The following is a 15,379-nucleotide window of genomic DNA, read 5'->3' as shown; positions in this document are numbered from 1 at the left end:
TGGGAAACGAGTTTCCTAAGGCCACTGAGGGAACTGGTGGCAGAACAGGGTTTACTAGAGAGATCCTGCTATCCAGCCTAGTACTAAGTCCACCCTGCCTCTCCTGCAACTCATCGAAGCAACTTGCTGAATTCCAGCCGCACACTGCTGTGCTGTGGAGGACAGATTACTGCACGTCATTCTCTATAATCTCTCCTGTAAAAGGAATTCTACACTCTTCTCGGGAACCTCCCCCTTTGCTTCCCCCCACAAATGGTGGCAAGGTTAGAGACAAGATGTTTTCTCAAGGCTGAGATTAAAAATGGCTCTGTGTTTTGCTAAACATTCCTCTGAAGCACGGGCAGCGCGTGCATGAGTGTCTGAAAACGACCCCAATGAAAGGAAGGAATGAGAGATGCTAAACAATGCTGTGCAAAGTTGCAGACTGTTCGGCTACAGGCCAGAAAATGAATCCAATTTTTCATTCTGTCATTATAAATATTTCAGTGCAAATGGTACTGATTTTCTGCAACTGTGGTTAAGCAAAGGGCCTCTGAGTGAATATTTAAGGAAAAAAAAAAGGGGGAGAAGAAGAAGAGGGAAGGGGGGGAAAAAAGAAAAATAAGAGGGAGGGGGAAAATTAAGGTTAGCAACCAATTATTGCAAACTTTCAGTGTAAAAGATTCTGGGAAAAATTCTACAATGATGCAGCGTGTGACTTGAAGGAAGAAAAAAAAACATTTACTCTGCTCTTCTTCTGACAGTTTCTCATAAAATATCTGCAGTCCATCTATCTTTTAGTACTCCAGGCTCCTCTGGAGAGCAGAAAATAGTAGTTTAAAGCTCACTTCAGTGCCAGTCTGCGGGAGATTGCTTTCCACAGGACCCCTGCTGATGGAGGCCTAGGGGAAGAGGCCCAGGAGTTATTCAATCAGTCCAAGGCTCTGGGGCGGCCGGGGCTCCTTTGAGGGCTGATTATAAAGCTGCCCTCCTGTTGCCTGCCTCCGAACAGAACGAAATGAGCAGCCTCTTGCTGAGCAGATTCTGCAAGAAGGAATTTCACCTGTCATGGAGTTTGTCAGAATTTCAAGATTTATCTTGGTGCAAAATTAATAAAATACCAACTAGGATTTCAGCCTGACTACTCAGCTGTGTCATCTCAAAGTGATCTTTCACCTAAGAAAACCTGGACACAGAGCTACTGAAGTCATTCTTGCCCTACTTTTGCTCAGGAGCTTCAGTGGATAATATGACCGCATAATAAAATGATTAGAGGTGGATTTCCTGACAATTACACCCAATGTCAAGTGCTGGGTGGGTGCTACCATCCTAACGCGTGACCTTCCACCTCACTTCTGTGGTTCCTAAATCTCCCTGGAACAAGCTAGGAATCTGAAATAGAAAAAGATAATTTTTTCAGTTTATAACCTAGCAGGTCCCTTATGGCAGCACATCTGTTAAGTTCATACACTGGTATTTTCCAGGTCTGGATTTGATTTATAAGTTTTAAAGGAATACAAACAATAGACTACATGAGATTACATCCAGTGAAACACTGAAAATTAATATCGCTGTGACAGTCAAGTACATGGTCTTTTAACCATATTCTGAGTTTAATATTGCTGCAAAGTGCCAGGTTGATAAAGTATCATCTAAATCTCTGTGAACTGAGTTCAGTTCTTTCAAAGCTAGACAGTCTCACCAGTCTTCTGACAGTGCCTTACAGCAATAATAATAATAAAAAATCTTCACACACTACCTGTTTAGTTAAGATTGTACTTGCTTATAGCACTTGGTCACATGAATTTCAAGTCTCAGTTAGTAAAGAAGTAATTAAGCTGCAGCCTGCAAGCGAGCTTTTCAGCTAAAAGAGGAGATCAACTTAGAGAAAGTAAAATTCAGATGATGGGTAAATAAATATTTTTCAATTTACAATGCTTTTGGTTCAGATCTTGACATGGAGAAACAGAGATCCACAGTACCAAGAAACAGCAAGAAATGCCTAGACTGGGAAGAAAGATGTATTTGCCATCAGTATCTCTTAGCCTAAACTGTGGTAATTTCTCTATACTGTTCAAAGCTGGTTGCTGTTTGAAACAACAAACCTACCTTTCTATTTGCTCCCCAGCATTTTCTAACAGGAGCTTAAAACAAATGGTAACATCCTTTACCTACCTCCTCACCCTTAAATGACAATTCAACACTAATACACATCATAAAGCCACCTTTACCAGGCAGTAGTAGTCTGACAGTTTTAACACCGAGAGATCTCACAGTAAAGAGGGAGAGAGAAAGCACGAAAGTGAATGCACAGATGGTGGGAGGGGACACAGGGTGCTCTCAGCAGGCTACAGTAGAGATGCATTAACTCCACAGAGGGATAAGGGCTTCCCACCAGTACAGTCATGAATTATAACTGAGCATGGGAGTGAGTTCTTAGTGCCTGTCTCACAGCAAATATACTGTTCCATTTTCCTGCACAATCACCTTTCACCTTTACAAATGCAAAGCAAAGCAAAATGCACCACTAATATTTAAACAATATCACAGCTTCTTTATCTTACATAGCTTATGTCTACACACAGGAAGTATGAGGGCAAAGCAGAGTATTCACTGACACAGAGTATCCTCGAGCAAATTTACACATCTATGATCCATGACTGTGTCTAGCAAATCTGCTGCAAAATGAGACTATAACAACACAGATAAACAACTAAAGCTGCACGTAGATATGTGTGTAACTCAGCAGTATTGGTTCATGAGAACTGAGTCATCTTTCTCTCTTCCTTTGTTAACAGGGTGGAGGACACTCAATTTCAGCTTTGAACACAAAGGAATCTCAACTTAAAAAAAAAAAATCACAAGTGCCTGCAAAAACCCACTCTTCTTCCATCCAAAATATTTCAGTCTCAGTTTGATAAAAGCATGGGGAAACCAACCTCAATAACACGTAGAAAAGCTAAACCTAAAAGGTGTTCCTCCTGGTAGGGGTTTTGACACGAAACAGTTTTTAGTTGTGTAGCCATCTGCATCTGAGTCTTTTTGTCTAATGTTTGTAATGGAGTGGCCCAATGATGCTCTCTTGCCCTGCCCCCGCAAAAAAAAGAAAAAAAAGAAAAGAAAAAAAAAAGCCACCACTCTTGAGCCAAGATTGCTGTTTACTGGAGTGTCTCTTTATGAATCACTGACCACACCTTGTTTTCCCAAACTATCTGCACCTCCTCCTTAGGGGAATTCATCCCCTCCCAACTTTCCTCCTACTCAATGAACCTATCAATGGAGAAAACTTGTTACTTTAAGCAGCTGAAAATTTTGACCAATTTTAAAGGATTCATTTACCATGCCTTTCACTTTCGTTTAAATCCTCAGTGTTTCTGTTCTAAAAGACAGCACGGCAAGCACTGCTTTTAAGCACTATTCATCTTGCCTACCACATCTCAGCCTTTCACACAGACGGCTGCTCTCTCTCCAACAATGGAGCCTTACTCCTTTATAGCTTGAGGGCAGAGACTCTCACTGGCTGTAGACTTGCTGCAAATATCACAATAAAGGACACAAATGTGAATTTCTCATAAAATATGAGTTTGGCTCTGGAGATACCTTGCTTTAGAAAACTCTGTCAAGAGCAGACAATATATCTTTCTCCAAAATGCACAGCAGCCACACAGTTGAAAGAGCTTTTCCAAATGATCTAACATGTCAATGGAATCAGAATGCTTGAGAATTTTACACTTTTCTCCACTTTAGGTCTCTAATCGATATTTTAGTTTCCTTCACACTTAATATACTCAATGTTGGTTTGGCAGCATGTCTTCAGAACATAAAAAAAAAAAAAATCCCTGGAGCTTGAGGAGATGCTCTGTGGTGGAACAAAGTAGGGTTTGAACCACAGATTTTCAGAGGTGGCAGGTTTGCTGCTAACCACGCCCTTCTACCTATGCTTGTAGTGCACCGAAAACACGGAGGCGTGAGGATGCTGGGGTATATGGGAGCCACGGCACCACTGTACCAGTGCTGTGGAAGAGGGGGCAGACCTCGAGCCTTAAACTTGCGTTGATAACGGTGTGCCATCGCTCGCTGGAAATGACAGGACCGGTGGAAAGTGGAGCCAGGAATGAGAAGCTTAGTCACAGGGATGGAGTGAGGGGGGCCAGCAGCGTGGTAGGGGGAGGGGAAGCAGATTTGCAGAACTGGCCATGAAGCTCCTCAATATACCATAGCTGGATGCTTCATAAAGTCACACTGATGGCAGTCCCGGAGATGGCCATCTGTTGTCAGCTCTGGGCCAGATGAAAGATAATATAATGGCAGCTACTGGTAGCTAACAGCAGGGCAGTTGTAGGAAGGAATGAGTCCTAGAATGAAGAAGTGGTGCTTCCTGTTTAGCACAGAAAATCAGTCATCGATATCAACTACATTAGCAAGAAATTAATGGGTGGACAATTAGGAGAACTGAACTGATGTACCAGGGAAATTATTCATAGGCAAACAGAGTGCTTATTTCTTCTGCTTAGTCCAGGTGTATGTGCCAACTGATCTGACTAATGGCAAGGTGTAGGCTGAAATGTTCAGGGCACAGATGATAAAACCTCATTTTCTGCAAAGGGCAGAATTCCATTTCTAATGATTATCTGTGGGTCAGGGAATACATTTACTGCTTCCCCTGCCCTGAATCTACGACAGGACTTTCTCATGTTCACCGAGGTTTCTATAAGGACTAAAGGTAGAAATTGGTCTTTATGTAATAACAGAAATTCCCCTTATTATTACCATGATTTTTTTTAAAAGTGCCTTATCATTATTATCAGCATCATCCATAAGAAAAAATGTTTGCCTTCCTAAGTACTATTATTTCTATCTTGTTTCTTTCTTTGTCCTATAATCTCCTTTCTACTTTTCTTCTACTCGTTTGCCTTTTGTTCTCTTTTTCTTCTGCCTTTCTGTGCCTTTTTCTTTCTGCAGCAACTTTTGATTTGTTTCTTTAGGCTGAAACCTCACACACCTTGCTGTTCCATTTGCTAAAAAAATCGGAAATTATTATTTTAATGTTGACACATAACATCACTGATATGTTTCGGAGTCAACACTTAAAAAGACAAAGGATTAGTGGCACTTATCTTCTGATTGCCACGGTTTCATGCTGCTTTCAGACTGAAGACAACAAACTTCATTTAACATTTTTGCATGACACAGTCTTTGCAGTCACAAGGATTACAAACTGTACTATATTACCTGATTTTGCAAAATCTATTTAATGTGGACCATACAAGTCAATATGGAGAAGAGATTCAAAGTATGGGTTAATTTTTTTTAATAGATACTTATATTTTACAAAAAGAATCCTGCCACACATGAGCATAAACAGGAAGAAGTAGGCAAAATAGGAACATATATTCAAGCACATACAATTTTTGGTATGACTCTATCCCCCTTGAAAGAGAAGGAATATAGATTTTTGCTTATTTTTACATGTGCACTTCATGGGTGTACAGCTCAGTACTTAGTTTGGACAGAATATTTAGATTTTGGTCCTTTACCATTTCCTTAAGTCTTAATTTCTTTTCAAGATCAAAATGATGTATTTAAAGGCAATATTCATCACTTAACTGCTACACTGTCTTTGTCAATTAATTCTATATTTTCACCAGTAATGTCACTCAAGCATCTGAAAAAACAAACCCATAATTTCGATTCAATTGCTCCAGAAATTTAAGGAATGTTTTCTCAGGAAATGTATAAGGGATGTTGTGAACACATTGATTCCAGCTTATTTACAGGACAAAGTGCAGAAAATTTCACAGGCTGACTCTTGTATGCAGAGTTACAAGCATAGGAAGTAAGTGGAGACAAGTAAAATGCATTAATATTATGCTCATCTTTGACAAGCACTATTTAGTGAAATCAAAATGGTCCCTGAAAAACTCTGGCACTTTGGGCTTGGTGGGCTTTGCAATGTGCTATAAATATTTATAAACTAATGAAGTACCCACAGGGAGTGTTTACATTTGAATAGGCCAATCAAAGGCGGGTGAACTCACAAGCTCCAAACCTGGAAATTTCTTATTTAGAAAAGAATTACCGCATGAAAACCTAATGTGGCCGTAACACCCCTAAATCCCCAGGAGGGAAGGGGCACTGGAAGGGAATTCAAAGTATTTTTTTTGTGTTTAAACTTTGTTTGACATTGAAGCAAGAGACTTGCAGGGGAAACACTTTGAAGGTATGTCCTTAAAGAGCTAATGCATGAGTGCCTCCACCCTGTTTCTCTTGATTGCCTTTTTGAGAAAATTTGCAAGGAAAATAATTCTCCCTTCTAGGGGAAAAAGTCTCAAATCTCAGGAACACAAGCCTGATTTTTTTAAATCTTTAAAGGCATGGAAAAACACTCAACGCACATACTCGTGCACATGTATCTATCTGAAACAGAACACACAGTAAGGGTTCAGCAAAAAAAAACCCCAAAAAGCACTCAAACTTGCATGTAGTTAGCATGCAGCTCTATCTAATTCCCTCAAAACACAAGCATAGATTACAAGCCTAGTATCTCTGGAACACATATTATTATCGTCATTCTCACTCATGACACAGAGAACATGCCTTGTTATGTGGAGCAAGTTAGTACCTGACCTCGGAAGTGAATCCAGCTCTCCTGACTCCTTAGCATTTGTTCTGAGAAAAGCTACTCGGCCGTCTGCTAAGGACTAAGGCCAACATTAATGCATTTGGTGTTAGTATTTAGGCATCAAAAGTGTTTTGCTGAAACCTTAAATGGGGCTATGGCTGCTTAGCACCTATGCTTTTGTGAAGGTTCCTGACTCCAAGCATTTTTAACCTGATTTCCTGAGATACTCAGCACCAGCATCTTGGCCTGGCCTTAACTGTAGCTGGAAGTGCTCAGCACCCTCTCAGAAATAGGCCACTGAATCTGAAAATGTTGGCCTAAAGCTTTGACTGTTAATTGGATTCCAGGTAGGCTTCTTTTTAAGAAGAGCTGACAAAGTTATTCCCTGCTGGCTCCTGGCCTGTGGGGCCTAGAAAGCCAGCATCTATGTTCCACTCCTCACCCTAAGAGTTTGGGGACCTAGAAATGCCAGAATTAATCTCCAATTTCACATTAAAAAACGTTTTGAGGCCATTTCTTTGTGAAGAAAACATCCTGCAGGTCTGAAAGTTTTGTCCCTGTTTTTGTGTAAAGAGTATCAATTATTCACAGTCGCCCTTGCTGTCATGGAAGTCTTGGGACCTACATGATAAACAGACTCAACTACTGTGGGGGCCTTGACAAAACAATCCTAGATGGAGGTAGTGGTGCCACTGCTGCTATGGCTGATGCTATTCCCACACCAATCTCTTTCCCAGTTGGCCCCCGAAGGCCTCTGCCACAAGGAGACAACCCCAGCCCAGGTTAATTAGTAGTTTTCTCTAGCTGACCCCCAAATGAGAGAATATAGTGTTTGAATCCCAGTTCTACCACTGTCTCCACTAAAGGTCTCAGTCAAGTCTTTAGTTCTTGAAATAGCCTAGAGCTTTCTTAGTTCTGCTCCAGCTCAGGTCAAGGGTATTTTAAAGGCCATTTTAAAATGTTGAGATTTTTGGGAGCATTTTACAATGCTGAGATCTTTGGAAAGTTTAACCCTTAAAGAAGTGAGGGAGAAACTTGAAGATTAGTTTCAGCAGTGTTAAACTTGGAATATGAAAATGTTAAAACTAGAAATCCAGAGAAGCTACATAAAACTTCCTGAAACTATTCTATACTGCCTCTGCCCTGCTTTGTTTCAGCGGCTTGTACTGGGAGCTAAGAATGTTCTCCTGCTGTTTTAAGTGACATGAGTAACATCTGCTATGAGTGCTTCATTCTTTCTTTCATCCTTTCCCTGGGGAAGGAACTGTGTGTTTTGTTTTGGTAGAGCTCTGTTTTTGTAGGTTGGGATTTCGGGGAAGGTTTAGAAATCTACATGCAGGTACATGTTTATATGAGAGAAGGAAGCCTTTGGCACATTTGGGTGCACCCTGCTCTTAAAAGCGTAAGTTGAGGACATTCATGGCAATACTTAACTGCTGTGGAAGTCTGTTCCACGCTCCCAGACCAGTCTGTGAGAAAATTCTAGCTCCTGAGCAAACAAGCTTCAGCAATTTGATAAAAATGCTCACAAAGTAGGGCCGTCAACTGCCACATTGTTACCAAATGGGAAGAACTTCTCGGGTCATCTCTGAGATGTGCTAGTCCCAGTCCACTAAGAATATTAAGGATTGCATCTTGGAGCACAACTGGACAAACATGAAGGAAGGCAGTGCAGACAGCAAGAGAGCTGGTGAATATGCTCCTGGTCTCCTTCGCTACTGAGGGCCAGTGCTGCAGCTCTCTGTGTTGGCTGGAACGTCCTACAGGCTGATGGCTTCATGCCCAGGTATTCTGTGCTGATGGAGTCCAGATGGGAAGCAGCAAGGGCGTGAATCACTGAGGCCAGGTCCCTTTTGAACAGGATGGGAAAGCAACTGCTGATCCAATTATTTCTTGCCCTAGTTTTCATGTCTGTAAAGTAAGGACACTTAACTACCCCAGGGGCAACTAATTATTAGTCACAAAATGTTAAGTAAATGTTCTAATTTACCAAAAAGAGACATAATTCTTGTATTGGGCAAAATGGTGCTGACAGATCATGTAGTCTTGACTAGCACCATATGCAAAACTATTATCATTGATAAAACACTGAAAAAAACTTGTACAACTACTCAGCAATTCTACCAGACATTAGTACCTGTCTGACCTAGCAACATCTGCAAAAAACTAAAATTAATTCCTTTACTCTGGGTAACACCCCACAGGAGCCTCTTGTTCCTCCCACAAACACCACAATGTGTTGTGGCCCCAGAAGTGTTCAAGGCCAAGTTGGACAGGGCTTTGACCAACTTGGTCTTGTGGAAGGTGTCCCTGCCCATGGCAGGGGGAATAATGGCATGGGAACTAGATGATCTTTCATGTCCCTTCCAACCCTAACCATCCCATGATTCTATGGAAGTAACACTAGGACCAGAAATAGGAAAGGAATGGCTACTCCTCATTAGAGATAAGGGAGGCACAAACATGAGTTCAAACATGTAGGCCTAAGTCCAAAGACTAAGACAAAAAAAACAGGTACTGGAAATAGCACATGGACAGGAAAAAGAAGTTTTAATAGGCACAAATTCCTTTATCATCTAATGAAAACTCAATACTAATTTAAGTTAGGGATAAGGTTCCTTAACTTCTTTGTCAATTAAAAATTCTGTATTATGAATGATGGATGGAGAAGACTGTTTTGGTTATATCCACCCTGTACAGAGAACTGCATTGTCTAGTTGTTCAATTAGAAGATTTTCAACTTATGGGAGAAATATACACACCCTATAAATACATTTACTTTGCAGTTTTATTATCCAATATCTAAATTTTAAAGGTTGGTACAAGCCTGTATTCCTATAGCCTATTCTTTCTGAACAGGAGTCAGAAAATGCAAAGCAAAGAATTGCATTGGGCCAAACACCAAGTTAAGCACTGTTATAATGCGTTTATTTTCTCTATCCTTGAATTGATTCCCTTTAATTATCAGCTGTGCCATACATGTGGATGGGGCTTCTTGCTACTGAATTCTGCCCTGCTCTGCCTTGTCCATGTTCTCACTCTGCCTGACCTACAACCATGGAGTGCTGGCTTCTAATCTGAAATGATTAGCATCTCCCACACATGGGAGAAGCACTGTAGATGCACATTTAAATTAAAAGCAAGGAACAGTTCTTGATAGAGGGAATATATATACTGTTAAGCTGCAAGCCCCAACACGAATCAAGACAATGTGAAAGGATAGAGAAGCATAACCTGGAGGCTAGTTACCAAAGATTCCACTGCTTCAGGTGGTAGATAGACTGAACAAAGAGATGCCTCCTAGAATAGGTTTTAAATGAGAGTGGGCTGGAGATCAATGTATTTTCAGCAGAAGCAGACTCCAAATGTCAGTACCTACTGCTCTGCCTAAGTGCTCTGCTGCCCCTTCACCAGCCTGGGTAGATAAATGGAGATAAGCGCAGCAAGCCAGTGATCCCAACAAATAAATGCAAATGGCACAATGGTACTGCACTGTTTTAAACACAATGCATTCTCACCTGGGGTGGAGCTACCTGAGTTAATTAAAATAATAAACATAATGAATTAAGTGAGTAAGAAAACAAGAATACCTTGTCATTTTTGCAAGTGTAGATAAGCCAGAAAGAGGCTGTCTCTAAGGGTATGAAGATGTGGTCTATTAAGAGCCTTCTGCAGCATGGACACACTGATTGTCATTTAGTCAACATAGAGCAGAATTTGTTTCCCTGTAGCAATATCCTTTTGAGTCCTTCACTAGAAAACCAGGTGCTTCAGTTATGTTGACACTTCAATGAACTAGGCTTAGATGGAGAAAGCAAAATCTTGCCCTAATCTTGGGCAGGAATAAATTTTGAATGGAAAAACATGGAGATTTTTATTACAATAAAAAAGCTGAAAGCAACTGCTTGGAACTCTATGGATTTTGAAATGAAAGTGTATTTTAGGGGGGATAGACTTGTAAGGACTAAAAGTACACTCTGTGTTTTGCATCTTCATAATTCAGTCACTTATTCTGCTTTTTAAAATCCAATCTGAATTCCACTGTTAAAGTAATTTCTACCTTGTGTTCCTGTTTCTTTCTTTTAATAATTGTCTTTTGCATACTTGCATCTTCTCTATTCCTGATTTTTTTTTCTTTTTTTTCCATTTTGGTTTTTCTTCCCTAACAATCTCTCCTTTCTTTTCCCAGGAACTACTGCTGCTTCTACTTTTCCCTACTTCCTCATTTTGATTAATCAAAATGAATATCAGTGAGTCAAATTTTTTTTTTTTTTTTATAATCAGTTTCACCTCATTGGAAACACTTTGCAGAAAGCTCAAAAAGTATTTTGATTAAAAAAATCAAAGACAATTATTAAAAAAAACACAACCCCCCAAACATGTTGTGAAAGAAACACATACAAAAAAGTAGTTTCTGACCTTTCCTTGTTGTGCTCAGTTTCTCCTCTTTTTTGCCATAAGTCCAATAGATTTCTACACAATCTAGACTCTTCCTTGATTTCAGAACTCAATATTGCCTATTTCTGTCCATCATTATGTATGGCTGTCTTTTTCCCTAGTTGTCCAACTTTTTATTTTCTCTTCCTTGTCTTTCTCTTCCACTTTGCATCAGAACTTGCACGCAATACCTGGTATGGACTGTAAATGAAACAGCTTTGGATCTATTAAAAACAGGAGAGAGAGACTTCTAGGCACCTTGGAGTGTTACAGGGGTACTGCAGGTATTGAACGAGTTCCCATGACTAAAGAGTCCACTCAGAAAGAGGTAGGGAAGGCTATAAGAAAGGCCTTATTGGATATTATTTTCATGCAGAAAGAAATTAGGAAAGAGAAAATGCAGTGCAATCGACATAAATACCAATCTCACACACAATGAATTCATGCATGGTTTGAATGCTCTGATTTCTTTTTTCTCCAATGAAGTATTTCATATTGTCATGCCACACATTAATATGTTCAGAGCACATAAAATTTTCAGGAAGTGAAATACTAAGTGGGCATATGTGTACACATATCTCACTAGTCTTTTGCCTCTGCTGATGAGATTAAATCCAGATCTGGTCCGACGCAAAATTAATTGCAGACACCTAAGTCAAAGGAGTTAAGAGACGGGGGCTCATGCTAGAAAAAACTACTGAAAAACTGTAAGTGCTGAAAAACCTCTTGATGCCAAATAAAAAGATCTCATGGCGGACTGTATAGGAAAGGCCCTACTGTGGAAATATTTCTCCTTGCTCATCTGTATAGACCATCAAGGACCTTGCAAATTTTTCCTCTGTCAACTGATCCTAACACTTCAATATAAACTACAGTTGTCTCAAAGTGTAATACATCAGGAATAACACATCACCCCTTCTCACTGCAAGACACACAGTGCAGAATGTTAATATATGGTAAATAATCCCTTCATCCAAATTGTTTTCAGATCTTGTTCAACTTTTCTTTCTTTCTCTGTCGTTTTGTTTACTATTAATAAACAGTATCATTACAAGTCTGACAGCAGCCTACACAAAGACAAGTGTACCATTCATCCAACCCTATTTTTCCCCCACCAAGTTAGAAGATAAATTCTAATTCCCCCCTCCCTCCATCACTACACTCCTACTTCAGTTTAGCTTTTCACATCTAAAGAGTAAAGAATACATTTATTTTGTATTTCACAGCTTTATTAAGTGTTTTATGGATATCAGCCAGAAAAATAGGATGCCCATTTCTCTCTTCTAGAGAATATCTTGAGCTGCAACAATCTATGTCACAAGAATCCAAAGGTGGCTCCCGAAATTCAGGTCTGTACCAGGTGGCTTTCTGCCAGCAGCTTTTTGAAGCAGCATGGGTTGAATCACCTGCAATTTCTCTTGTCCTTCCCTCATTCCCATCCTGATGATAAGCAAGTATCAAGGAGGTCATGGCAAGTAAAGCTTTGAACTCAGCTATCAAATACATAACGGTATTATAAGCCCCAGGTAATAAGTGTACCTGCAGCTCTGTTTGGAAGAAGAACTTCTGTGGACACTGTGTGCAGTCGTAGATCTTGTCCTCTTGTCCATGGGCTGAGAAAATATGCTGCTGCAACTTGTTTGCTTGGACAAACACTGGAATATTAGACAAACAACAATATTTTCATTGTTTTGTATTACAAGTGAAGAATTTTCTATAAACAATCTCCCATTAACACTCAGCAATTCCAAGACATAGAACTAGACTAGTGCACTCTGATTTCACCTTACACTGTTGCTATAATGGGTACTGATGCATGTTATTTATCTACAAAGTGTGATCCTTCTTCAGAAATGAATTGAAACAAATCCCTTCTTTAAGGGGAAAAAAAATCAACTAGGTAAAAAAAAGACCCTAATAGGACAACCAATGAAGATTTCAAAAATGAAGAATCTAAAAATGCCATTTCCTATTCAGAGTTATTTTTTCATACTTACTGCACTTTGATTGAATACACACAAAACTTATTTCCTAGCAACCAACAGGTTTGGAAAGCACAGATGCCAAAGTCCTGTTTACTCTGTGTGCCTAAAGTTAAAGCTAACAAACAGCTCTGTATTTAAATGTGTTAATGCTAAAAATTATATCCCACAGCTACACTGGGGCAATGTCTATAACTGTGAAACAGAACTGAAGGTAAATTCTCTTTGGATACTTTAAGATCAACTCTGCCTACACACTGAATGCAAGGGTTTCAATAATATAAACATGTTCAATTTTAATGACTACAAAACAAGGCCCTAAGACTGTGTAACAGTTTACCTAGGAGACATACTATTAATAATTAAATTGTATATGCCAGAGGCAGTGTTTGGGTTGGCAGCACTGACTTCTGATGGATGCCTGGTGCACTGTGACCTAAAAAAGTTTGCATCTACAATATTAATCTGTATAGGCAGGGAAAGGATTTATTAAAGATGCTGGCATTTGACTTTGACTCCACTCCTAATCATTAAAATTATTCTAATTGCAAGGCAACAAAAAACAACAGAATATTGTTCTTCTGAGTCATACATTTTAATCACATTTCTCATTACTCTGGAAAAAAAAAGATCAGATTCCATTTTCCATATAAAACTTATATTGGTGATTTTTACTTCTTGTTAATATTCTAGCAAGATGTGCTGAAATAATTTAATGTCATATTGCTAATAAAGCATCATTGTTTATGATTAATGCTCACTGTCTATTTACCCCATCAGCAAAAAGCAAAAACTATTTCACATATATTGGAATCAACTTATCTCCATACTCTTTCACACGTTTTACAAGGTTACTGGCTCAAAAATTAAAGGATTAGTTTTATCAGGGATCTTGCTTACATGGAGAAGCATCAGTGCGTACTCTTTACATATGCAAGTTTTTATGTTGCATTTACAACACCTCAATCTTGGAAATTGAAGAGCCATCATTACATTTTATAAAAATCACATCATAAAGTGTAAACAAAGAAAAGGAAAAAAATTAGTAGAATAAGTAATAAAACTAAAACCTCAAAATGATTCCTAACAGAAAGAATTATTGAACACAGACACCTCACAGATGAACAGTTTATGGTGGTACTATCCATGCTCAGACATTCTTATGATAAACTGTGCAGTGAAGATGAATTCTGTGTTTTTATAATTCTATAACCCGCAGAAATGTGTGAAACCTGAACATGGTGAGGTAATAATCATCACCAGCCACTGTATCTGAAAGATGGAAAATTCAAATTTAATTTTCCTCTCTAGCACTCACTTAAGGTTTTATTGGGAGGGGAGCTGCCAAACAAAGAGAAGTAAAATGAAGGTATTAAAGGGTCTATTTGCTTATCAATGAAAATCCTTCACTCCCATTAATGGAGAACAGAAACCTTGAATGGCTTCCAGAATTAGCATGCCATTGATGTGAGAATACCCAAAGTGTGTTTTGTCATGTTTGTGATTAACTTTGATTTTCATCTTTTAAAGCAAAATTGGGCATGTAAGCTTCATATTAACACTTACGTTTTAAGTTATCATTTTATGAAATGTTCTACTAAGAAGTCCTTAAAAAAACTCACAACAACTCAGTAGGCATCCTTTTAATGTGTTTTCATTTCCAACAACAGCACTTTTCTGTTCTTCATTATGGCCCAAACACTGCAGTGCTTAGCCCTACTGGGTCAAGTTATTTTCTCACTTGGGTTTTACTACTGAATAACACCACTGACTTTGGGAGGATTATTCCACACTTGGACCCGTGTCAGGGGAAAGCAGAACTTGACTTGTGGCAAGTCAGCATGGTTTGCTTTCTAAAGCACATTACAAGGGTGTTCCTTCTCACCACAAGCCAACAAACACACACATGTGGGCTTTCTTACCCGATCAGAGGAGAATGCTGCTTTACAGGCTAAGCCTGGGAACTAGGGCCAAGTTCTGCTCTGTTTTTTTTTTTTTTTTTTTTTTTTTTTTTTTTTTTTTTTTTTTTTTTTTTTTTTTTTTTTTTTTTTTTTTTTTTTTTTTTTTTTTTTTTTTTTTTTTTTTTTTTTTTTTTTTTTTTTTTTTTTTTTTTTTTTTTTTTTTTTTTTTTTTTTTTTTTTTTTTTTTTTGTGTGTTTTTGCTTTTGTTTTTGTTTTTTGTTTGTTTGTTTGTTTTAGATGAAACACCTGTAGCTTTAAAGCACAAATTTATGGACAGTTTTAACCTTGGCAAGTTTGGAACATTGAAGTGATGAACGTGATACTGTGGAAGGTAACAGACTACCACTTCTGTAATTATAAAAAAACTCAAACTTCCGATAGAAGAGCTTGAAATGCAG

The 15,379-nt window shown here is 38.8% G+C and overlaps 1 protein-coding gene across 7 annotated transcripts in view; it reads right to left on the bottom strand.

Annotated features, from left to right (window-relative positions):
* ZNF521 (zinc finger protein 521) overlaps positions 1-15,379 on the bottom strand; it is a 235,415-nt gene that overhangs the window by 14,278 nt on the left and 205,758 nt on the right. For all 7 annotated transcript variants that reach the window (XM_027887566.1, XM_027887568.1, XM_027887562.1 and 4 more), the window contains one exon: positions 12,578-12,693. In XM_027887566.1, the coding sequence (XP_027743367.1) occupies positions 12,578-12,693 (116 nt within the window). The remainder of the gene's footprint in view (positions 1-12,577; positions 12,694-15,379) is intronic.

This window comes from Empidonax traillii, unplaced genomic scaffold (genome assembly GCF_003031625.1).
Source record: "Empidonax traillii isolate 1590-97213 ecotype Southwest subspecies unplaced genomic scaffold, ASM303162v1 scaffold215:size2007263, whole genome shotgun sequence".
Lineage (NCBI taxonomy): Eukaryota > Metazoa > Chordata > Aves > Passeriformes > Tyrannidae > Empidonax > Empidonax traillii.
The sequence above is the reverse complement of the archived record's forward strand: the minus strand, read 5'-3'. Positions and strand labels throughout refer to the sequence as shown.